The 23,904-nt window shown below is 46.7% G+C and overlaps 2 protein-coding genes across 2 annotated transcripts in view; one reads left to right on the forward strand and one right to left on the reverse strand.

Annotated features, from left to right (window-relative positions):
* Positions 1 to 470: 470 nt before the first annotated feature.
* LOC101036259 (T-complex protein 1 subunit gamma-like) lies at positions 471 to 9,386 on the reverse strand. The gene is made up of 4 exons (XM_074398690.1): positions 9,344 to 9,386; positions 7,985 to 8,129; positions 6,715 to 6,851; positions 471 to 1,350 (listed from the first exon to the last, which is right to left on the reverse strand). The coding sequence occupies exons 1-4, from the start codon at positions 9,384 to 9,386 to the stop codon at positions 719 to 721; spliced, it is 957 nt and encodes a 318-aa protein (XP_074254791.1). The 3' UTR covers positions 471 to 718.
* Positions 9,387 to 13,924: 4,538 nt separating this feature from the next.
* The window catches only part of ARNT2 (aryl hydrocarbon receptor nuclear translocator 2), a 193,062-nt gene continuing 183,082 nt past the window's right edge, over positions 13,925 to 23,904 (forward strand). The window contains exon 1 of the mRNA XM_039479922.2: positions 13,925 to 14,087. Coding sequence (XP_039335856.1) covers positions 14,057 to 14,087 — 31 coding nt within the window. The 5' untranslated portion in view covers positions 13,925 to 14,056. The remainder of the gene's footprint in view (positions 14,088 to 23,904) is intronic.

A 23,904-nucleotide genomic window follows, 5' to 3' on the forward strand; every position in this document is an offset into this window, starting at 1 on the left:
TTAGATAAAGCAAAAAAAAGCTAATCTGAAAAGTCTACAGACTGTATGGTTCTAGAATATATGACATCCCATAAAAGGCAAAACTACTGGGATAGTAAAAAATTAGTGGTTTCCAGGGATTGGTAGGGAAGGAGGGATGAATAGGTAGAGCAGGGAGAATTTTTAGGGTAGTGAAACTATTCCCTATGATACTATAAAACTGGATACACTTTGTTATACATTTGTCCAGCCCCATGGAATGTACATCACAAGTGTAAACCCTGATGTAAATTATGGACTCTGGATAAAAATGATGTGTCAATGTCGGTTTACCGACCATAACAAATGTATCACTCTGATGGGATATGTCGATATCTGCGGAGGCTGTGTGTGTGGAGGGGTAGGGGGCATGTGGGAACTCGGTACTTCGCACTCAATTTTACTGTGAACCTAAAACTGCTCTAAAATAATACTTTTTTAAAGTAGAAACATTTCATTTTTTTTTTCAAATGACTTATATTTAATCATCGGAAGCAAACTAAATGGAAACCTTACAATAGAGAAGAATTACATGCCAGTGGCTTTTGGAAAACTGAGCTGGGACAGAAAGGGACTGGGGGGCTGTGCCCCCCAACCTGATCCCTTCTGAACAAAGACGTCCACAGTGTTCCTGGCACTCTGGCTCAGGAAAAGGGGAGACTCTGCTGGTTCTGTGCATTGAAGTAGCCTTGCCCAGCACTCACTCCTGGCCAGCATCAGGAGCCCTGCCTTGCCGGCTCTGGTCATCGCCTTTCGTTTTGTGGCCTGAGACGATGTCATCAATTTGCAGTAGCAGAACTTCCGTCTCCACTGCTGTCTCATAAGTCTGCAGCTTCACAGCCAATGGCTCCCATATGCCCAGTTCCTTCGTGTCCACCAAAGTACCCGTCTCACCATTTACACCCCAGGTCTCACAGTTCTCCTGGGTGTGCTTGGCCCTAAGGGAGGTAAGTAGACCGATGGTGCTGGCCCCACAGTTCTGGATCAGGGTACGAGGGATGACATCTAGGACCTGTGCAACAGCCCTGTATGGCCAACGTTCCACACCAGTCATGGCCTTGGATTTTTCTGTTAAGGCATGGGCCACAGCCATCTCAGAGGCCCCACCCCCTGGCACCAGCTGAGGGTCCAAGAGAACACTGCGACACACTTGCATGGCATCCTGGAGATTGCATTCTACTTCCGCAAGAATCTCTTTGCTAGCCCCCCGGAGAAGAATGGTGCAGGCCTTGGGGTCTTTGCACTCAGTGATGAATGCAAAGTATTCATCTCCAATTTTCTTGATTTCCAACAGGCCTGCTCCCGTTCCAACATCATCTTCTCTCAGTTCCTCTGAGACATAAAGTCTTGACAACTAAATGTAACATGTGATCCTGGGTTGGACCCCAAACTAGAATTCTTTCTTTCCATAGAGGACAATTTTGGGATAATTGGGGGAAAATGAGTAAGGTTTATAGCTTAGATAATTATATCAATGATAATTTTTTGATTTGATAATTATAATGTGGTATGTAAGAGAGAGTCCTTTTTCTCAGTAAATACATGAAGAATTGAGCAGAAGGGACTCTAGTGTTTCCAGTTATTCTCAAATGGCTCAGAAACAATAATATTGATAATAAACATATGTATACATGTATATGTACACACACACACATAGAGGGAGAGAGAGAGGAGAAACGATAAAGAAAATGTGGCAAAATGTTAACAGCTGGGGTGAAAGGCTTATGATAGTTCTTTCTACTATTTTTGCAACTCTATTGTAAGCCTGACATTATTTCAAAATAAAAAATATAAATAATTGGAAAGACAAATCACTTCAAAGGAAATAAAAAGTGCATGAAGAGTTTTCAACTCATTCTGAACCAGTGATAGCATTCCAAATTCCCTTCGCAATGTTTTTGTTATTCACATGCACACTCATAGAACTGTGGTCTTAAGTTTTCTCCTTTCTTCCTGCCTTCTTTTAAACTCAGCTTCATTTCACGTAAACAATCTCTTCATTGACAGAGTGCAAAGACGTGCTGCTTTCAAGGGACGTTCATTTCAGGATCCCACCAGTTGGCTGGGCCTTGGTGGTTTAGCTGTCTTCCTATTGTTACGAATTAGTATTTTTGTTATTTATTGATTCCTAGTATGTTTATTTTATTCAACAAAAAATAGTGTCAGTGCTAGTACTTTTATTAATTGTAAAAATCTACTCCCTTCACCTACCCCACCCCACCCCCTTGTTCTCACATCCTGTAGCATCATAAGGTGCATTCAATCACCTACCAGGGAAAGCACAATGATGAGTTCTCGGAGTGGTCAGCCTGCTGGCTCCCACATCTTTAGTAGATGCAGAGACCCGATTCTGAATCTGGACCATGTTTTTGACTAGCTGTATGACCTTAGGCAAGTTATTGAGTCTCTCTACGCCTCTGTTTCTGTGTATTTGTTTACTTAAATCTTTATCAAAAGTTTGAATTTATATCTTGCTCTATATGTGAATATTGAATATCTGCTCATTATCTTTTTGTTTGTTTCTTTTATTTACACAGAGCCTCCTCAATCTCATTCCAATTTACTTCATTAAGTTAGCAAGAGAAGTTACATTTCAGGTTTCTGTGTTAAAATGGGATAACATTATCAGTGGGGAGAGCTCTAGTTTGCACAAGGTAATACTTTGAGATTGACTGAGCAAGAATTTTGGAGTCAGATTTGTCTGTGTTCACATATTTAGCTATGACATTTATCAGCTGTGTGACTTTAGGCAAATCACTTTAACTCTCTAAGTATCAGTCACCAGATCTATAGAATGAAAATAATATTAACTGCATTAAAGAATTACTTTAAAGAATTAAATGAAATCTATATAAAACAATTTTGCAATATTTTAGACACTTTCTAGATACATAGTTTGTATATATATATGTGTATATATGTGTGCACACATATATAGATGTTTACCTAAATGTTCACAAAAAAATAAATATGATATGGTTGTTTACAGATGAAAATTGGAAATCAGTGAGACAAAGATGTTCTCTAGGGAGGTCAGGGGCTGCTCAGTATTGTCCTGGGGCATGACTACACCCCTTGGTCTGGAACCTTGTTTTTTCTTTTTAGCTCAAGCAAAGCCCATCAGTTCCTGCGGGACAGACTGAACTGATGATATATCCATTCATTTTTAATAGGAAGCAGAAATGACAAAGATGCTAGAGTGAACCTGTGGGCTGATCCGCTCACTACCTTTTACAGAAAAGTCTCCTTAGGAAGGCAGATTGTCCTCTGAAGGTTGCTGGGGCAGGGTGGGTTCTGTGTGTGCGTGCACGTGTGGAGTATGAGCTGGAAGTGGAGAGACGGGAGATTAGAAAGAAGGCCTTGCGGCCGATATCACTGAGTCACACACAACAGCCTGATGTTCCCCCATCAAGGAGAAGACTGGTGGCATGGCAGGGAATCACTTGGGTCCTGGACACATCTTGTTCCTTGACGAAGTTCCTCATAGACTATTCTTTGCTATTGACAAAGAAGTTCTTGGGTATCATTACATTTTATTATGCTTTTCTCCAAAATGTTACTTGTAACAAGCCTTTATTCTTTTCCCCCCGGCCCGCCCCCCGAATACATATTCATCTTTAGCAGGTCTTGTTAGATTTGCTAGCCTTTTTTTTTTTTTTTTTTTTTTTTTTTTTTTTTTTTTTTGCATTTGATCCAAAAAAGATCTTCCTTTAAGTTAACGTCGGCTGTAAACAGTTATATCTAATTTGCCCTTATTTCCAGTATCTTGCCTTCAATTTCCTGCTATATCTAATTTGCCCTTATTTCCAGTATCTTGCCTTTGATTTCCTGTTGCTATGGTCAGAATTTCAGAAACAGCTTCAGAAACCAACATGCCAACTCAGCCAACAAATTCCTCCTCTTTCTGAGCCCTGTGAATAGGGTGACTGGGGAAACTCCTAGTTAGGAATAGACATTGGCCCAGAAAACAAGAAAGAAGTCAGAGTGTCAAAGACACGTTATGTGCACAGCCTCCGAGATGTGTCACAGTCGGCAAGAGTGCTGAGGCCCTGCGGTTGGCTCTCCCTTTGACCAAATTCTGGTGCTTTATGTAAACAACTTAAGCACCAGGAACAAAAGCAGAATGCTCTTCACAATGAAAATTGGGAATGTCAGGGATTTTCCCATTCAAGTATCATATAAACATGAATATGATTTGATATACAAACATGCTGTTTAAGTTACAATTTTAGAGACTCGGCTGATGAAACAGTGACGGGGTGAGGATCTGTGTTTTTCCCTAAGCATTTTCTTTTCCTCAATGTTGTAGTGTGTTGGAGTTTAACAACAGTAATGTAGGAATGAGAAGGCCCCAGCCCTGTCTTTGCCATTATCCCACATTATACCAGTGATTTTCCTTTGTAGCCAGGGGTTTTACTTTTAATAATGTATAAAATCGAGAAACGCAGACCTAGAGAAATGTACCATTATCCATTTCTCAGTATGGCCTTGTTGAGACCACATGGGCCGGAGGAGAAACCCCCATCTTGGCAGGTCAGGAAGGTATGGGTGTCTCACTTTCAATTATCTAGGAGAACTGGTAATCTTAGGCCAGGAATTGAGGTGGGCTCTGGATTGGCTAAGGAAGGAACTTCTCCCTCATTCAGGTGGCTAGAAGGAATTCGAGCTCTGGCTTTAAGGCCAGTGAGGGCTAGAGTGTGTGGGTGGTGAGGGATGCACCCGGAGGCAGGCCAGCCAAATGGTACCAACACAACTCTTTGGTTTGGGTTGGCTTGGTTGTCAGTTGATAGCAAGTTGGTTTTCAGTTCAAGTAGTAGATGAATTAGCAACACAGGGAAATGGTGAGTTTCTGGAGAAGTAGGCAGTTACTGCAGCAAGAGCTAGAACTCCTTCTGGGTTCTGCCCCCACATGCAGGTGGTAAGGAAGGGCAGGAATGGCCTTTGGAAAGAGAGGAGGGCAGAGGCCTGCACTGAGGCTAACTCTGGATGCCAGCCATGGTGTTGGCAGCAGTGCCAGAAGAAAAGAAATTGACCAGGGTCACCGGAAGAGATGGGTGCTGATCGGGACGGAAGTCTGGACTGCAGGTAGCAGGGAAGTGGACGACGGTGTGACAAGAGGCAACCAAGACAGGTTTGTGTGAGATTTGGCTTCCTCGAGGACCCCCCCACCCCTGACCTCTGCCCAGAAAGGCCTGGGGTGGGAAACATTGTGAAAACTAGAGTTCTCCCTAGCAGGGATGGTGGGCATTTGTGTTCTACTCTGAGACATTAAGAATGGCGTGACTGTGACTGCTTCTCCTTCTCCGCAATCCACATCTTCCCTCCAACCCACGACTCTTCCACTTCGCTCAAGATGCAAAAGCAGCACCTCTCTCTTCCACTCCAACCCTTAATTCCCTAACATGTACAATACATAGGGAGAATGAGGAAGTTTCTTAAGTTTACCTCTAAACTGTGTACTAGAAAGTTCCCTGCTAAAATTCTATGACTCTGTGTTTAAAATAGCCAGACGTTCAAAGCACCGAAATCTAATTCCTCAATGAGTTAGACTGAATGTTCTCAAAATAAATTTTCTTAAACGAAAACATGCTTCATTTCCTCCTAACCGTGTGACCCACAGGAAGGGAAGTCATTGTTACCTGTTCTTTGTTTGTGGTAATTTGCATGCTAATGATTGTGCAGTCCCAGACCAGTCGGTTGGATAATGAACTTGGTTGAGCCCTGTTGGATCAGAGTAACCAGTGTGGACGTCAACAGAATGCTGAGCATCACTTGGAAAGAGAGATTAATCATTAACCAACCCCATTAATTCACTTGGCATTTTTAAGCAAAGATTACTTCTCTGTATATAACATAAGAGAAGATCAGATGCACATTTTCAGCATTACCTGCTAAAACGTCCAGATAATCGTATTATGCTGAAAAAGATTGTTCTCATTTGTGCAGGTGGCTTCCAAAATGAATTAATACAACAGGAAGGTGGTTGGCTATTAAAATCTGAATAATTTCATGTAAATGGTCCTTCATCACTAATAAGACCAAATAAAAAATATCCAGACAAGTGAAATAGTGGTGTTAAAATGATTTGAAAGTCAGAAGGTGCTGGGCACAGATGAGAATTTGTTATAACTACAACTGGTAAATGGAGTTATTGAAATCTTTCCCATGGGCTGGGAAAACATGAAGCCTTATACTGAATAGGGCACTAACTGATGAGTAGAATATCTTTTCCCTATTTCCCTCTTTTCGCCAAGAGCAATGAATGTAGCTTTTAATACGAATCAAAAGCAATGCAGGAAATCAAAAATAAAAACCCAGAGAAGAAGGGTTAAAAATTGAGAGATGCTGGGTTCCCTAACACTGGGAACATGCTAGCCTTTGCAAGAGGACACAACATTTAGCTCTATGTATGCTGCCATGGAAGAGACCAAGGAAGAAATATACTGCTTATGTGATCACTGATGTCTGGTAAGAAGTTCAACTCTATAAATATGCGAAAACTTCGTATGGCTCAGGCTGTGAGCTGGGTACCAGAGGGGGGAAAACAAAAAAAAAGATGAAGGTAGTAGCTCACAGACTAATGAAATAAATAAGCATGCTATTTTGAAAACCGATTCTTGTGCAGTGAGAAATGCGCTAGAATTCAGAGGAAAGGAGGGACTTGGCAGTCCGTCCTGGAAGAAGTCATGGGCACACCGCCTGGACGAGAGAAAGCAATCCACACGCGGTTCCCGATGAATGAGAGGATCACTGCGGAGAGGAGCATTGTGGGCAAAGGAAACAGGTGGTGCATGTGGGAAATGACTGTGTGGCTGGATCTCACTGGAGCATAACTGGGGGGAATGGGGAGCAAGTATGGAGGTAAAAAGGGACGGGAAGGTAGAATCACAGACATAGGGGTCCCTTCCAGAGCCTCCGCCCTTGGACTGATTTATGAATGTTTCTTTTAGTGCTTGCTAAATTTGTTTCTGAATTTATCTTCTTTCATTTCCCCCCAGCTATCATTTTTTCCCCCCACTCTGCGGCAGACATCTGTGGAAATGTTCTCCCAGCCTGTCCACAGCCCACCCTCTAGAGCGCTGTTTCTCTGCAGCTCCAGCCTCTGGGTCCCATCAAGGGAGGCTTCCTTCCCACACATTCTTGTCTCCTCTCCCCATCTGGGATAGCATGGTGCCCAGGGCGAGGTTGGTCTGGGAGCAGGCATGTGACTTGAACCAGAGCTCCCCCCAAACTTTCCCTGAGGTGCCATTCCTTCGAGAGAGGGAGACCCTTTCTGATCATGGGAGCCCAAGTTTCCATTCTACCTGTCAGGAGTGATGTTCTTCACCACGTGGGGGAAGGTGTGTGCAGCGGGAAAGACACATGAAGGGAAGGAGAGGGAAATACACACAGGGAGTCCATGTGAGGTCCAGATGCCTGGCTCCAAGTTTCCTGAAGTCTAACTGTATCCCTGCCCTACTGACTTTTGGTTGTTAACCCTTTTTTTTTTTGTTGTTACCTGGGCAATCTTAGCATCTCACCAAAAATATGGCTACATAAGCTAATTTGAGTTGGGTGTTTTCAGGTGCAAAATATTCAACGACCCTGAGATTCCTGAGCTAAATGCTAATTTCACTTATTCTTATTCGTTTCTATTTAATAATCAGGTATTTGCAGCTGTGAATTTTTCTCTGCAGATAGCTTTTGATACAGACAGTCATCATTATACTGTTTTCCAAATTGTCAGTTACTTTTTCATTTTAATTCAATTTGTCCCATCTCACTTTGGGGATGAGAAGGCTGAACTTACCTCACCTCTCTGATAATACTGTCAACAAATACCCTATACCAACCACATGCCAGATGATGTTCTAAGTGTTTTACAAATATTAACTCATTTAATTCTCATAAAACCCCTATGAGATCAGTACTATTCATATCAGTAGGTCATGGATGAGGAAATGGAGGCACAGGGAGTCTCACTCACACTGAGCAGTAAGTAGAGTTGCTGAGATTTGAACAGGGGTCTGTCTGGCTTCCAATTCCGTGCTCGGAGAGCAGTTTAGAGTCTAAGCTGCAAAGTTGCTGCGGCTTGGTGCGGTCGAAAAGGTCAGTCCAGATGCTGCTAGCCCCTGAGACAGCCAGAGAACACAGCAAAAGCACCAGCAAAAGCACGTGCTGTTCTTCAACACAGAAAGAAGCTCAGGCCTTGGGACACAGGGCTCTGTTCGTAAAAGAACGACTCCCAAGAGACAAGACACAGCCAGCCATCAAGACTATGCCTGCAGCATTGTGGCCCAATTGTAGTCTCCAAATCCACTCAGTCGCCCCATGCCTTCCTCCCGGGGCTGGCATACTCGGGGTCGTGGGGAGAGGGGAGGTGGAGCAGGGTCCTCCAACAGGCCGAGAGTAAACAAACCTCAAATCAACTCAGCATATTTTACATTTGTCCTTTGTTATTGATGATCTCATCGACCAGTAACTAGAAGAGCTTGGTTAAAGTCTCTGCTGATAGGGTGATTTGTGTCAGCTTCTCCTTAAATTCCTGGTAGTTTTTGTTGTGTACATTTTAGCACTATGGTACTTGGTCTTGATTCCTAAGAGTTCATGGATGTTAAGTTCTCACCATAGATATGTTTCCATCTGTTGTATTTCTTACTTTAGATTGTCTTTTTTTATCTGTGTGAAAGATTTAGAAATGTAGTCATTGTAAGGGTTATTGCCGAGTTTAAAATGAGGAAACTGAGGCCAGTATGAGAAAATTAAATGCCCATTTATTCAGCTCCTGGGGGAGGTTCTCTGGTCCTGGGAAAGGGGGCCAGAGAAGGCGCACTGACTTCCTGGGGTGGGGGGTTATGGCTAGGAGGACCGAGCAACAGCTGGGTGCTCTGACTGGATCCAGGTGAGCAGGATTGCGACGGGGCGGGCTGCTATTGATTGTTGGGTTGTTGGTGGGTTTTCCGGCATGAGAGCCGGCCAAGGTTGCATTAGCCGGAGCCTTCCAGGGGAGCCATGTGGCAGAGCTAGGTGCCGAGTGCAGAGCCTGGTGCTGTGGGGGTGGGTGCAGAGTCAGGTGCTGAGTGCTGAGGTGGGTGTGTCCGGCCTCCCGGCGAGGTAGCCGGCCTTACACTCATCTCATACTCATTTGAACCAAATCAACTCCAACCTTGAGAGCTCACGGTATTTCTTTGTTTTACCCCATCTCTTAGAAAACTTAGCATCACCCAGGTGAGCACACTGTCATTTCAGGTCCTTTCCCATTCACGCTCAGCTCCCCTTCAGGGTGGTGTCTACGTGGTCATGGAGGGAGTGGCGGGAGAGACGGGAGCCTTAGAGTCTTGCCCACCTCCATTCTGAGGGGCTGGGATGGTCACTTGGCCGGTGACCATTAAGGTGTCTTTAGGAGGCCTCTCACTGAGAGCTGATATCTGTGGCCTCGGTTTGGGGCCTTTGTTTATTTAATGCTGCCTACTATAGCCTCTTAGTCCTCACCCAGATATCTGTTAGTTTAGACCCTCAGTGCCTCCATGTCCCCTCACCTGTGGGACATCTAGCACGCCTCACAGAGCCTTGAGAGCCAGGAGCACCATATCACGGGCCCAGGTTTGCAGCCACACCCCTCAGTCCCTGCAGAACCACCCTGTGTGTTATCTTCCCCAAGACTCCCACATGGGCGGTGGCCAGAAACGCCTCTGCTTTTGGCTGTTCCATCAGCTGGCTTGATATACCTTCCACAGAAATCACAGCACCTGGGTCTGATTCACTGTTTCTCCTTCCACCCTCCTTCCTTCCTTCTCCCCACTCTCCATAAATGGCAAGCACAATGAGCTTCCCCTTCCTACCTCTGTGGGACAGGGACTCGCCCTACTTTTCTTCTTCCCTCCGCAATGCTATCGTAATATGTTTTAAGGTCTCTAAAGTGTAGACAGCACGCACATTACTTCATTCAATGTCATCTTCACCAAAACTCAAGATAGTAGGTAACACCATCCCCACTTCCCGGGAGGAGAAAGTGAGGCTTAGAGAAGTTTCATGAAGTGACGGAGCAAAAACCTATACCATGCTTTCTGCTTCAAAGGCTGGTGTTTATGCCTTTTTGTCTAAAACTAAGATCTCATCCACTTTTGATCTGTTGTAAGTCCATGATTCCTGGTGGAAAGGAGAAGGCACGGGTGGTGCCTGGACAGACAGCCTGTGGGCAGTTGTGACCTGTACAGAGATAAAGATAAGGAGGTGGCAGTGGGGATAACAGGGACCCATGAGCCTTTCTCTCCAGAAAAGAGAGAAGTTAGAAAGAATGGAGGAGGAAGGGAGGGTTAAGAGGACACATGCAGAATGGAGAGAGAGCCTGTGGTTATTTCTCCTCTCCTGCAGAAGGCTGTGCTTTCATTTCTGGCCTCTTGCTATCTTAAAGTGAAGTCAAAAGAAGATAAAATTGCCTTGGATCAGTACATATTATACAATGGAGATCCTTTGTGTCTAGTGTTAGGACTTAAAGGGATGTGAAGCAGAACTCAGGTGGCTGCTTTCTCCCGCCAACTTAAAAAAAAAGAAGCAAGCAAGAAAGGCCGTGGACCCTGGTACGCATCAGCACGGTGGCTGGTCGACTCTCTGGTCATTTCTGGGAGCGCTGTGCCCACAATCGGGTGCTGTGGGCCCAGTGGGTCTGCATTAATCTTTCCAAAAATGCAAATTTCAGCTTCAAATTCAACAGCCTCCTTTGGAATTTCAAAGAGTTCTAGGTTGTTTAAAGGTTGAGTGGAATTCCTGAGCCGGTGTTAACTGGTCACAGTCTACTAACTCATAATTAACACCAGACCACTGTTTTATGTAAATGCCACTCAGTATGCAACAATGACTAACCACTCCATTTCAGTCTGTTTACCTAAGTGGGGGGTGTTTTCATCCACAATCAGTGTGTCTGAGCATTTAACCTATTTAATACTGAGAGACAAGAGAGAGGTGAGTCATCCATTTCTCTGTCTGTTCTCTGACACCCTAACCACTCCCCATCCCCAGCCACCAAATCCCATCCCCAGCCACCAAATCCCAGTTCTAAATCTTGTCTGGCCATTTAGCTGCATGACCTTGGCTACCCTGAGTCTCCGTGTCCTTATCTGCAAATTCTAGGGACAGAATTGGATGATGTCAAAGGTCCTTTGTACCTCCGAAATCCAGTGACTGGGGGAGAGGATAAAACGTTTCCTTTGCTAAAATCTAAACGTGTTTATTACACACCAAAACTCACAGCATGGCAGACTCCAGACTATGGGAAGTATCTAGTTGTCCACATGTCACTTGTCTTTTATGGCAACAACCAGTGCAAGAAATAGGAAGCTTGTGCAAGATCCAGTATTAAAGATATTAGCTGAGTGACATTTAGAAAATTGGGCAGAACACAACAGCAGGGTAAGAAGGTAAAACTTGTCAAAAATCTGTATGTTTAAATGTGTGTGTGCGTAAGAGTTGTGTTCACTCACATTTTATTTTCATGGAGAATATTAGAAATGTATTTGGAGACAAAATGAGCCATAGATCCTGGCTGAAATGCTAAACCTGGCTGAAATGCTAAACATAAACACCAAGGAGAGGAACCTGCTTGCTTCTAAGGGGTGTGGAAAGTTGGAGAATAAAAGAGCCTCGTGGGATAGGAGGCAGTGATGCCAAGTGCTACTTATGTAGATGAGCCACCAGAGACTGAATGGCCTGTAGGGAGAAGGATCCAGAAGGGACTCTGGGCAGCAGAAATATCCGAGCTGGAGTTTTACTTGTTTGATGTAGAGTGAGGAGAGGCTCCTCTTGTACTTTCCTTAAGAAATCTTCAGTCCAGTATATGTTATGCATTAATTAAGTCGGTATTTGAGTGTATTGCCTTTCCGAGTATGTAGAAGAGAGGCTGGATTCTCATTTGGCTTGATGTTGGAATCAGGAACAGTCAGCTTCGATATGGGGCATGGGGGCGGGCCATAGCTGATATCCTGGTTTCTCCTATCTGGGTCTGGCCTATCTTGTGGCTGGGTGCACATCTGCTTTATTTTTCACTTGAAATGTCTTCTTTTTCCACCTGTCCTGCTCTTTTCTTCAAAGCCTAATTTGGGTTTCCCCAGATGCTCCCCCTCCTGTCTGCCTTCATTCATTCAGTAGTGACCACAGGCTGGAGATGCCCATTTCAGGGCTTCTGATGGAAGCCCCAAGGCAGCTGGGTGCTGCTTGAGCACAGATACTTTGTTTCATTCCTTCCCACCCTACCCCCAGACTAGAAGCCCTTGGAGAACAGAGCTCCTGACATCTTTCTTTCCATGGTATACCAACACCTGGCTTTGTGTCTGGCACACAGCAGACATTCAACATTTGTGGAATTGATAAAACTATAGATTGGTAGTGACAAATACTCCCCGAAGAGAATGCTTTTTTTTTTTTTTTTTTTTGAGACAGAGTCTTGTTCCGTCGCCAGGCGCCAGGCTGGAGTGCAGTGGCGCGATCTCGGCTCACTGCAACCTCCGCCTCCTGGTTTCAAGCAATTCTCCTGCCTCAGCCTCCCGAGTAGCCGGGACTACAGGTGGGTGCCACCACGCCCAGCTAATTTTCGCATTTTTAAAATTACACTTTACTTTTTGGGGTACATGTGAAGAACATGCAAGATTGTTTTATAGGTACACACATGGCAGTGTGATTTGCTGCCTTCCTCCCCATCACCTATAGCTGGCATTTCTCCCCATGCTATCTCTCCCCAACTCCCACCCCCGCTGTCCCTCCCCTATTTCCCCCAGACAGACCCCAATTTGTTTTGTATTTTTTTTTTTTAAGTAGAGACGGGGTTTCACCATGTTGGCCAGGATGGTCTCGATCTCTTGACCTTGTGTTCCACCCGCCTCGGCCTCCCAAAGTGGAGAATGCTTATTTGAACATATACCCCAAACATTGTTTCTCTATCCTCCAGAAAATGCTTTTTTGGAAGGATTTAAGATAGTCTGATGGTTCTGCAAACATGCCTGCGTTTAGGGGCCATCATGCCCTTCTCAGCGTTCACCTGGGATGTATTTATTCTTCCATTTAACCTTTACAGAGGACCACGATGGTGGCGTGTCCTTCCTAGGGGCCATTACCTCTCACAGGGATCCTCGTGTCTGGTAGAAAACAACCGCTCCAAGTTCTCTGCATCCTAACTTCACCAGGACACGCAGATAAACCTACATTTAAAAAAAAAAAAAATCTTTTTAAATTCTCAACTTGGCGGTGTAAATAAGGCTCTTGCAACGCCCTCAGGTCATAACGAAGGGCAGTCATCATGGCAAGAAGGACGGGAGAGCTGGGCGCCTTACTCAAAGCCAAGGCTGTCGCCATCTCCGGGGCCCGGCGGCCGTGCCTGGGCGTATGCGCCGTGCACTCCGAAGCTGTGTGGCCTTGGAGGTGCCCGTGGCCTTCGGAGTCCCCGGGGCCCGGCGCCCTCCGCTGCGCACCGGGCCGCGTCCCAGGCCTGGGAGCCGAGCCGCGCGGCTCTGGCATGCTAAGTGGGCAGCTCTGGGGCGCCTTTGTTCCTCGCGGCCGTCTCCCAGGGCCCGCTTCCCTCGGAATCTCAATGGGCTTCTCCCCCACCCGCCCCGCGCCGGCCCCCTGGCCTGGGCACGGCGCCCCCGGGTGATGCGCGCCGGGACACCTGGAGCGTGGGCGCGCGGGGGCGGCCCGGGCCCGGCGAGCGCGGGAGGGGCGCGTGCGGTCCGTGCGCGGGCCCGAGGGGGCGCCCCGGCCTCTGCCCCGCCAGTCGGCGGCGCCCAACCTGGGGGTCCCGCCGCCCGCAGCCCGAAGTCTCGCGGTGCTACCGCTCCGGCCGGGCGCCCCCCGCCGCGCGACAAAGGCTGAGGTGGGAGGAGGAGGCCGGGCCGGGAGGCGGGGCGGGCGGCCGCGGCTGCGGGGAGCGCGGAGGGAGCGCCGCCCGCCCGCGCCGTCCTTTGTGTGGCGGCGGCGGCGCCTGGGCCTGCCCGGGTCCCCGGGGCTGCGCGCCGGCTCCGCCCGCCCCTCCCGCGCCCCCGGCGGCGCGCGCCGAGCCTCTCCGAGCAAGATGGCAACCCCGGCGGCGGTCAACCCTCCGGGTGAGTAGCGGCCTGGGCCCCGCCGCCCGCCGCCGCCCGCAGGCCCTGCCCGGGGCCGGAGCGGACCGGGGGCGCGGAGCCGCGGCCCGGCGCGGTGGGTGGTGGAGCGGCTGTCAGCGCGCGGCGGCCGCAGCATCAGCACCGGCACCGGAGCGGCGTCTGCATCCCGACCCTGCCCATTCGCTCCCGGGCGGGCGCCGGTCCGGCCCCGCGGGCGGCCGCACGCTGGCCTCGCACGCTCGGGAACCCCCAGGGCCGGCCCGGGAGCCCCCGAAGTTCTGAAAATAACCACCTTTGCCGTCCCCGTCCCACGCATTTTTCTCTTCCGGTCCCGGCTTTTGTGGCATCGCGGCGTCAGCCAGTCCTGGCTGGTGGAGGGCTCCGCGCTGACGGAGGGAAAAGTTTGGAGCCGGGATTCAACAGGGTCCAACTCCCGGGACTCTGCCCCGCCCGCCCCACGCCCAAGCGCTGGTCCTTTGCGTCCCTTGCGACCGGCTGCTGTGTGTCCTAACCCTCTAGGGGCACAAAACGCCCAGCCTGTGGTCACCAGCCTGGAACAGCCCCGGTCCTGCCCAAGTGACATCCTCTGCCTTCTGGGCTGACCTTTCCGCAGGGTGCAGCCTGTGACAACTGAGCTCATTCCGAAAGATTTCAAAAATGGAAGAGTTGTGATGGAGTGGCAGCCTTGACCTGTTTTGGTATTGTAGCAGGGAAGTTGTGTTTTCCTTGGGAAAGTTCTCTACCTGATGTGCAGGGTGTGGGAGAAGGGAAAGGTGGACATCTAAGCTGGTACAAACTTCTGGGTGTTGTGCAGAGACGTAGGCATGGCAGGTTGCTAGTCCCGGTGGAGGATGCAGGGAGAGTCACAGAGGGCGGCCCCCAGGAAATTCCCAGCAGAGGGAGGTCATGTGTTGGAGATGGGGAGAGTGGGGGGAGAAACATCAATGCCTCGCAAAGGAAAGTATCTGTCATCATAGAGTTAGGAATGAAAGATCCTTTTAGGTGGCCAGGGACGGCTTTTGGAGATTGGATGTTTCACCTGAACCTTGAAGACGGGATGGTTTGAAGGTACAGACAGAGGGGCATTGCAGGCATAAATGACAGTGGACTTGTTCTAAGCATGTGCAGAGGTCGGTGAGGGGTTGGTGCACTGAGATTATAAGAGGCAGCAGTGGGATTTAACATTGAGTTGTTTGGATGTGACCAGGCTTTAAAGGACAGACTGAGGAGTGTGAACTTTCTCCACATTAGGGGAGAGTTCTCTGCATACTTCCTAAAAACCATGCAATAAAATACTAGAAAGTAGAAAAAAAGAGAGAGAGAGAGAGAGAGTCCTCAATGGTATTGAACAAGGAAATTGCATGATCCCTTTTTCTGGAAGGTTGATTTGTAAGCCATGTCAAGGAAACATAGAAAGGAGGGAACAAGACTTGGGGCAGGGAGGCCAGCATGAAATGAGGCGGGTCCTGGGGAGGCCAGATTTGGTGGCTGTGGCCGGACCAGAGGGGAAGGAATGCACACGGGCAGGTGGAGGAGTTTCAGGTTTGGCACTGATCAGATCTGGAGTAACAGTCAAGGAGGAGGCCGAGGCCAGGCAAAGGGAGGTGTCCGTGGAGAGGCCAAGGTGAAGAGCCTGTGTAATTCCAAGGAAGGCAGTTTCACCAGCAGAAATAGGGACTCCTGGAAGAACAGACAAGGAGGTCTCTGTCCAGAACACTGAGGAGGAACATGGCTGGTCTGAAAACACATCTGTGCCATTTTGCCGTGACTGAAGCTGCCATTTCAACCCATTCAACTAATTCAAAATCAATAGAAAGTGGTAGATTTAAGTGCTATGAAATTAGAGAAAGCTCAAGAAGTTAAATGAAGATCTTTTAGTTCAACATAGGTTTACATTCGGAACAGGAGTAAAATCCCTGACGATTTACATAATTTCCATGCCAGGACATGATTGTTTAAAACTGTTTTGTCGGTTACGTTTCTTCATGAGCTATGTGGACTAAAGATGGAGTCGCTGCCCCTGGCCCCATGGTGTGGAGCACAGGGTGCCTTGGACGGCGGGAGACTCAAATGGTGCCAGCGCGGGGGATTGTTTGCGTTGTTAGTCAACACCTGGCCAGCTGGGCAGATGCTTTTCTCTGTTGACAGAGGCACCAGGGATCTTGAGCGTGGTGGTAACTTCTCAAGTGAAACTTCCTTGCGGTGATCACCTTTGCTATTACCCACTATCATTTTTTTTTTACTGGTCTCCTGAGGATGATTCATGGGGAGGTGTTATTCTTGCTGCATGTGAATCTCGATCTTCTTCTTCTGGAGAAAGGGTTTGATCTCTTAAAGGGAGATGGCTCAGGGTTTCAGCCAAAGAGAGAGATTTCAGATTCTGTGGGCAATTAACAGCAAAAAGAGCCAGGGCACCCAAGCTTGTCACCCACAGCCTACCTCACATGGGCAAGAGCCTTGTGATACGTCTTTGAAATTCCTTTCTCTGCCTCCCTCCTCCCCACGGATATGGTTGCTTTGCAAAGAATAAGAGATTGGTAAACAGAGCAAATGGTCTCGAAAGCACCAGCGTTTATTTCTGCTGCTAGTTTGTGTCCAGGGTACAAAGGCCACAGCCAGTCACCTCCTCATCCTCTCCCACCTGTTCCTTTTTTCCCAGCTGACCACTTCACAACAGCAGAACCGTTTGTAATGACACTCCTCTGCGATGTGTAGTGGGGATTCTCTAGGGCCTCGTTGGTGACAGGTGATGTTGGGGTCTTCACCGACATCTGTTGATATAATCCAGGTCCAAATTTTGAGTCTGCTCCTTCAAGGTCCCCTGTTTGGGTTTTAGGTTAGGATTCTACCAGTTACTCTGGGAGGGCAGAAAGAAGGATTGGGCTCCCGAATATTCTCCTCATGACTTCTGCTTTGACAGTCCTGATTGTATTTCTCATCTCCTGTGGTCCTGGGTATCCCCTACTTCTGGGTCATTTCCAGTTTCCTTACGTTGGTCGCTGAAACTGTCGTATTGGCTGATTTCCTGTATTCTCTCTGGCCAGAAATGACATAAATCCTTTAGAGAGTGGTGTCATAGAATATTCCAGTGTGTGTGTATGTGTGTGTGTGTGTGTGTGTGTGTGTGTATTATTTGTTTTGCTACCTTTTTGAATGGCATTTAAGTATTTCTGTTTTACAGGAAATAGTGAAGGTTTGAATTAGTTATATGCGTGAAAGGGTATTTTAGCTCTAGTGGTACAATTAAGGAGATTCTTTCCGCAATGTCATTGTTCCATCTTTATCTTTTATAATTTAAGCATGAGGAAGTCAGCTACAAATTCAGTCCAATAATCATTAGGAATTAGGCATTATGTGGACAGTCTCTGAGACGAGTATTTGCAGAGTAATTAATAAGGCTTGCATGTTTTAAAGGATTTCAGAATTGTATTTTAAGAGATTTGGAATTCTACTTTTTTCTGAAATTAATTATTGGATTTTTTTTTTTTTTCTATTTCCAGATTTCCGGTCTTTGGCATTTTAATCTAGAATGGATTGTGTAGTGCAGGAAGATTCTCTGGACCAATTGCCTTGGATGGGGGGACGTTTGAATCAGTTTGTTGAACTGATTAAATATCTTTGATAAGCCAAGCTCTCTGCAGGAAATAGAGCAATGTGGAGATGAGGAAGAGTATTTCTTGACCTCAGGGAGTTCTAGGTCTAATGTGGAAGGCTATAAGTAGACTGACTTAATAACACCAGGTGGGATGAAATCAATGTCGACTAGGCGTGTTCATATCATCATGGGGAACCAGGGAAAGTCTTATGGGAGGGAGCTTCTGAACGTGGGCCTTTTGAAGGGAGAGATTTTGACTTAGAGAAAATGTAGGAACGGTCATTTTGAGCTGATGGCAGTGGTGTGGGGCAGACAGATTTGTGAAAATATGGGATACTGTCAAGTGGTTGTTTCCTCAGTGCTCTTGGGGACTCAGTGGGACCCCCGAGAATGCGAGTAGGTTTTGAGCCTTTGAGACATGTATGCTATGCTTGCAGGCTGACCTGCCTTGAGTGGGGCTGGAAAAGCCAAGACAGCCGGAGGTACAATTCAGCACAGTTGCTCTATATCCTGTCCTTCATTGAATCTATAAGCCCATCAATTGCGGGACACATCATTATTTTATGGACTTCTCATAAAAAAATGAGCAGATGGCCTTTTGGCTTTCATTAAAAGAAAGAAAAAAAAACGAAGGAGTGATGTCTGAAAAAAGGTTTATTCATTTCTTTAGTATCTATTTGTTGTAATTAATTAACAGACTTTGATTAATTTTTTTAAAGGTTCTTTTTTTTTTTTTTTTTTTTTTTTTTAAGAGCAGCTTAAGTTCACAGCACAATGGAAAGGAAGGCACAGAGATTTCTCAAATATCCCCTGCCCGGCACATGCACAGCCTCCCCTGTGATCAGCATCCCCCAGCAGAATAGTACATGTGTTTACAATTGATGAAACTACAGTGACACATCATTACCACCCAGAGTCCACAGTGCACATGAGGATGCACTCTTGGTGGTATTCGTTCTATGGGTTGGAGAAATGTACATGACTTATATCCGTTATTATCTCATGCAGAGTATTTTCACTGCCCTAAAAATTCTCCATGCTCCACCTATTCATTCCTCCCACTTCTGAATTCTTGGCAGCCACTGATCCTTTAGTTTTGTCTCTTCCAGAAAGTCTTATAATTGGATTCATGCATTACGTAGCCTTTCCAAACTGGCATTTTTCGCTTAATAGTATGCATTTACATTTTCTCCATATCTTTCAGTGGCTTGTTAGCTCATTTGTTTTGGTGCTGAAGAACATTCCGTTGTCTGGATGTACCACAGTTTATTTATTCATTCACCTACTGGAGGACCTCTTGATTGATTCTAATTTTTAGCAATTATTACGAAGGACACTGCTACCGGCTAGTCTTTATTGAGTAACTACTATGTGCCAGGGACTGATCTTGGTTCTGGGGTCACCGTGGTGAGCAAATTAGGTATACCTCCTACCATCATGCTGCTTGCTAGCAAGACAAATAGTCTCAAGAGAGTAACACAAATAGGTTAGTTATGAAATGTATAAATGTTAGGAAGAAATGGTCCTCTGAGATAAAGTAACTAAAGGACCTAAATTAGAGGATTAACAAAGGCCATTTGAAATTGGTGAAAGCCTCTTTGAGGAGTTGACCCTTGAGTCAAGCTCCAAGGAATGAAGAGAAATGTGAGGAAGAGCATTCCAGGCACAGGGACGAGCCCCTGCAAAGAGATGGACAGGTTTGAGGAAACAGAACAGGTCGGTGTGGCTGGAGTACAGGGAGCAAGGGGGACAGTGGCGTGAGAAGCTGGAGCTGTGGTCGAGGCCAGCTCATGGGGGCCACAGAACTTGGGTTAGGGGCTGAGACTTCGTTTTCAAGGCGCTGGAAATGTACTGAAGGGGCTTTGAGCAAGGGACACCATCTGACATGCACTTTTCCGTGCTCCTTCTGGCTGCCGTGTGGAGAGCCAATTGGAGTGAAGGGAAAGGAAAAGCAAGACCCCAGTTAGATGGTGCTGACTTAGGCCAGGGGCTGTCAGTAGAGAGGGAGAGAGAGAGGTGGATTTGAGTTATATTTGGGGCAGGGATGCCATGCTGAACAATTCCAGGGCACCGGTTATTTCCCTGACAATCTCTTGGGCAGGGCATGTCCTGCTTCGGGCAGGATCATCGCGACTTCATGGTAAGGAATTAGGGGAAGAGTCAAGGGTGATTTCCAGCTTTCTGTCGTGATACCTGGGTGATTGGAGGTGCCAGGAGGTTAGTGAGAGGCAGATGGCCAGTGGGGTGTTCTCCAGGCCTCAGTATTGGACAGCTGTGTTGAGCTGCTCATGAGACAAGCAGGCGGGAGTGTCATGGAGGCAGTGGGACATGTCCTTCCAGAGATCTGGGCTGAGAAAGCAAGCAAGAGGGATGTGAGCCATTTACCAGGTCCTCCAAGTGCTTGCCTTGGGGTAAGTTAGGTCACAGAACATAGAGCTCTTGGCCCAAGTACCATAGTTCCCAAGCAGGGCTTGGGTTTACTGCTTTATCGTTTGACTCTGTTGAGATTCACTAAGACACAAGGTCATAGGGAGATTATCTCTGCATCTTTTCCAGATCCGGCAATCTACTCATTTTTATCTATCTATCTATCTATCTATCTATCTATCTATCTATCTATCTATTTATCTATCTACCTATCTATCTATGTATCTATGTATCTGTCTATCCATGTATCTATGTATCTATCTATTTATGTATCTATGTATGTATCTATCTGTCTATCTATCTGTCTGTCTGTCTGCCTGCCTGCCTGCCTGTCTGCCTACCTACCCATCTATCATGTGTCTATCGTCTCTCTCTGTCTCTCTCTTTCTCTTTCTCTCCTTTTGTAGGACAGGTCAGGCTGTTGGAGTAGGTCACCACACGGAACTCTTTGTTGATTGAATGAGTTATTTCTCAGTTTTAGCTGAGTTGCTTTCTACCTGGGGGCTCTTGCTGTGCTGTGTCTCTCCTCTTGGAATGATTAATTGCACCGTCCCTCCTTCCCCACTCTTGCCCCTCCCCACTCCTGACCATTGTCCTGCCCAGTTCCTTTATGTCATCTGGTCTCGGCTTGAATGCTTACGCCATCAGGGAAATCCGTCCTGATGCCTTTATCCAGGTAAAGTGTACCTATCATGCATTCTTCCAGGGCCCCATAGGGCTGTGCTTTGCTTCTGAAGCGCTTCGCCTCATGCAAATTGTGTATTTATTTGCTGATACCTGACTGGAAGCCCTGTGAGGGCAGGGAATGTATTAATCAGTGTGGCAGCCCTGGCACCTCCATATTGCTTCCCATGCAGTAGATACCCAGTAGGGTTTTGTTAATGAATAAACAGATGGATGCCAGGGGACTGTCTTATATTTTGTATGTGGCTGCCTCTCAGTGACTCCCTTAAAGGAATATATCCTGTATTTGCAGGTCTCTGTAACAAAATAGGCCAGAGCTGTCTAATTGAGATTCTGACTTTTATTTGTCAGAACTGATTTTGATCTGAAAATCCTACCAAGATAATCCCTATGCAAACTAGCTCCTTTAGACTTTATAATAAGGAATCTCGGACACACAAAACTCATCATTCCTCCCAGAAGAAGGGTAGGTCAGACTGGCTGGTGGCAGCGGCAGGTTCTGTGTTAGTCCCACAAGGGTCTTCCTGGAAGGGAAGTGGGATCCTCCCATTTACTGCCTTCTGTGTTGTGTGTGAAACTATTGACGTGGCTTGATTAATTACCAGCAGTTGGTGATGAGGCAGATTCCAGGATGGCTTTGAGATTCAGCCACCCTCACAGCATTCAGGAAGGCTGCAGCCAGGTCGAAGGATGCGTTCACTGCCCTCTGATTGAATAGGGCAGACTACAGTTGAAAGCTGAGGCTCTTTGCAGTTAAGCAGAGACCCTGTGGCTGCCAAATCTTTAACCGTTTGACGATTTTTTTCCAGAGGAATCTGCAAAAATGCCAAAATGTTTACAAATAGGTGCTTCCTGTTTTCGTACGTTTTATGAAAACACGGGGCATCTCTTTTTTTATTGCATTTTAGGTTTTGGGGTACATGTGAAGAACATGCAAGATTGTTGCATAGGTACACACGTGGCAGTGTGATTTGCTGCCTTCCTCCCCATCACCTATACCTGGCATTTCTCCCCATGCTATCTCTCCCCAACTCCCCACCCATTGCTGTCCTTACCCTAGTTCCCCGCAACAGACCCCAGTGTGATGCTCCCCTCCCTGTATCCACGTGTTCTCATTGTTCAACAGTCACCTATGAGTGAGAACACGCGGTGTTTGATTTTCTGCTCTTGTGTCAGTTTGCTGAGAATGATGGTTTCCAGGTTCATCCATGTCCCTACAAAGGACATAAACTCATTGTTTTTGTTAGCTGCATAATATTCCATGGTGTATATGTACCACATTTTCCCTGTCCAGTCTATCATCGATGGGCATTTGGGTTGGTTCCAGGTCTTTGCTATTGTAAACAGTGCTGCAGTGAACATTCGTGTGCACGTGTCCTTATAGTAGAACGATTTATAATCCTTAGGATATATACCCAGTAATGGGATTGCTGGGTCAAGTGGAATTTCTATTTGTAGGTCCTTGAGGAATCACCACACTGTCTTCCACAATGGTTGAATGGAGCATCTCTTACGGTTTTGGTTGCATTGTGAGAACGCACGATGCAGAGGTTGGGTTTCTCCTAGCCCTTGCTGGGGAGTTGACGGCTTTCTTCACCACAGCCGCTTTTCCCCCACAATAAAGATCTGTGTTGACTAAAAAATTTGGGAGATACACGAAAACACTAAGATAATTCTACTACTCATCACTAACTTTTTTGCATATACCCTTATAGACGTTGCTCTAAATATTGTATGTGTCTGTGTATATATAACAAAGTAGAATTGCTTTGGTATGTCACCCCTTCATTAATGGTATATCCTACCAAGGATACTGATTTGAGAGGCTGCATGTTTCCTGGTTATGGCTGTGTCGTGATCCACTACCTCACTTTCTTCTATCTGGGCATATCATATTTGATGTGCATTTCTATTTGCCAGAATTGTACCCAGATTGTAATGAACATCCCTGTATATGAATGAATATATGAATACATGATTTTTTCCCTTATTGTCACTTCTTAGAAGTAGAATTGAGCAGTCAAGTGGATTTATATACTTTTATTTTATGCTGCTGTCCACAAAGGTTAGATCAGAGGCTCAGAGAGGCTCAGAGACTTACCTGGAGTCCCCAGCAGGTAGGTGGATGAGCAATTCCTACACCCAGACGCTGTGCCCCCTGTCCTTGGCAGGGCCTGGCAACCCAAGCCAGGCCCTGTTGCCTCAAAGTCTGGAACTAAGATCATCTACTGATGTCTATAAAGGGCAACTGTGTATCTTTCCTGGCCTCCTTCAGTGATTTAATAATTTCTGTAGTTTTTCTTAACCGCTGTTAAGGTAATTGGTCCAGGTCAAAACAGGCAGGAAGTTGCCCTACTCCACAGGCAGAGAGCCTCTGATGGCCTCAGTGGGCCACTGCAGGGTCCCGGTAACTGGGCTCTCCATGCCAACCTGAGTTCTCACCTGAGGCCCATTGTTCTCCCCCCATCCCCTCCTTACTAATTCACCTCTTCCATATGGCCTTCTTCAAACGCTGCTGCCACTAACTTACCCAGAAACCTTTGCTCCCCACCTGTTGTCCACACATCCTCCTAGGATTGGTCTCCACACTTTTAACCAGACCACCTGGCCAACAGGGTGGTCTGCAGGACTCAGAGAGCCTGCGGCGAGGTGATGTCTGGTCCTTCCTGCCTGCATGTGATACCATTAGCCAGGCCATGGTGGTTATTCCTGTTTCAAAGGCACATTCAGGAGCTGTTAATAACTGAGGATAAATGTGTTTCTTTCTGATTTAGCCATCCCTGCTTTTCTTCCAACAACGCTACAAAAGTAGAGAGCAGCTGCAGGTGGAACTGGGCACCTTTCTATCCACGCTCAGGTGGCAAAAGAAAGACTCGGAGTTAGGACAGCCTGGGAAGACTCAGGAATGCCATGTCCTTGGTGGGAGCAGCAGGGGAGTCGGCCTGAGCTGAAACCCAGCTCCTCAGGTAGAGCCAGGCCTTCCAAGAGGCAGATTAGCTGAAAGCCTTACTGGTGGCTGAGCAAGGGAGGTGGGGCCAAAGGAGAGGAGGGTGGCCTTCCATATATTCTGCCTGTTGAATAAGGCACCTTCCTGCCTGTTTTGGCCTGAAC

This window comes from Saimiri boliviensis, chromosome 5, assembly GCF_048565385.1.
Source record: "Saimiri boliviensis isolate mSaiBol1 chromosome 5, mSaiBol1.pri, whole genome shotgun sequence".
Classification (NCBI taxonomy): domain Eukaryota; kingdom Metazoa; phylum Chordata; class Mammalia; order Primates; family Cebidae; genus Saimiri; species Saimiri boliviensis.

Bases quoted from the DNA above. Each gene is read 5' to 3' on its own strand.
- LOC101036259 (XM_074398690.1), bottom strand. From the start codon at position 9,386: ATGGTCACCGGCCAAGTGACCATCCCAGCCCCTCAGAATGGAG. The intron at 8,130-9,343 runs GTGGGCAAGACT...TGGCTGTCTCAG, and splicing joins CCCAGCCCCTCAGAATGGAG to GGGCTAGCAGCATCTGGACT. The intron at 1,351-6,714 runs GTGTGCCCATGA...TTTATGTCTCAG, and splicing joins TGCTTTCTCTCGTCCAGGCG to AGGAACTGAGAGAAGATGAT.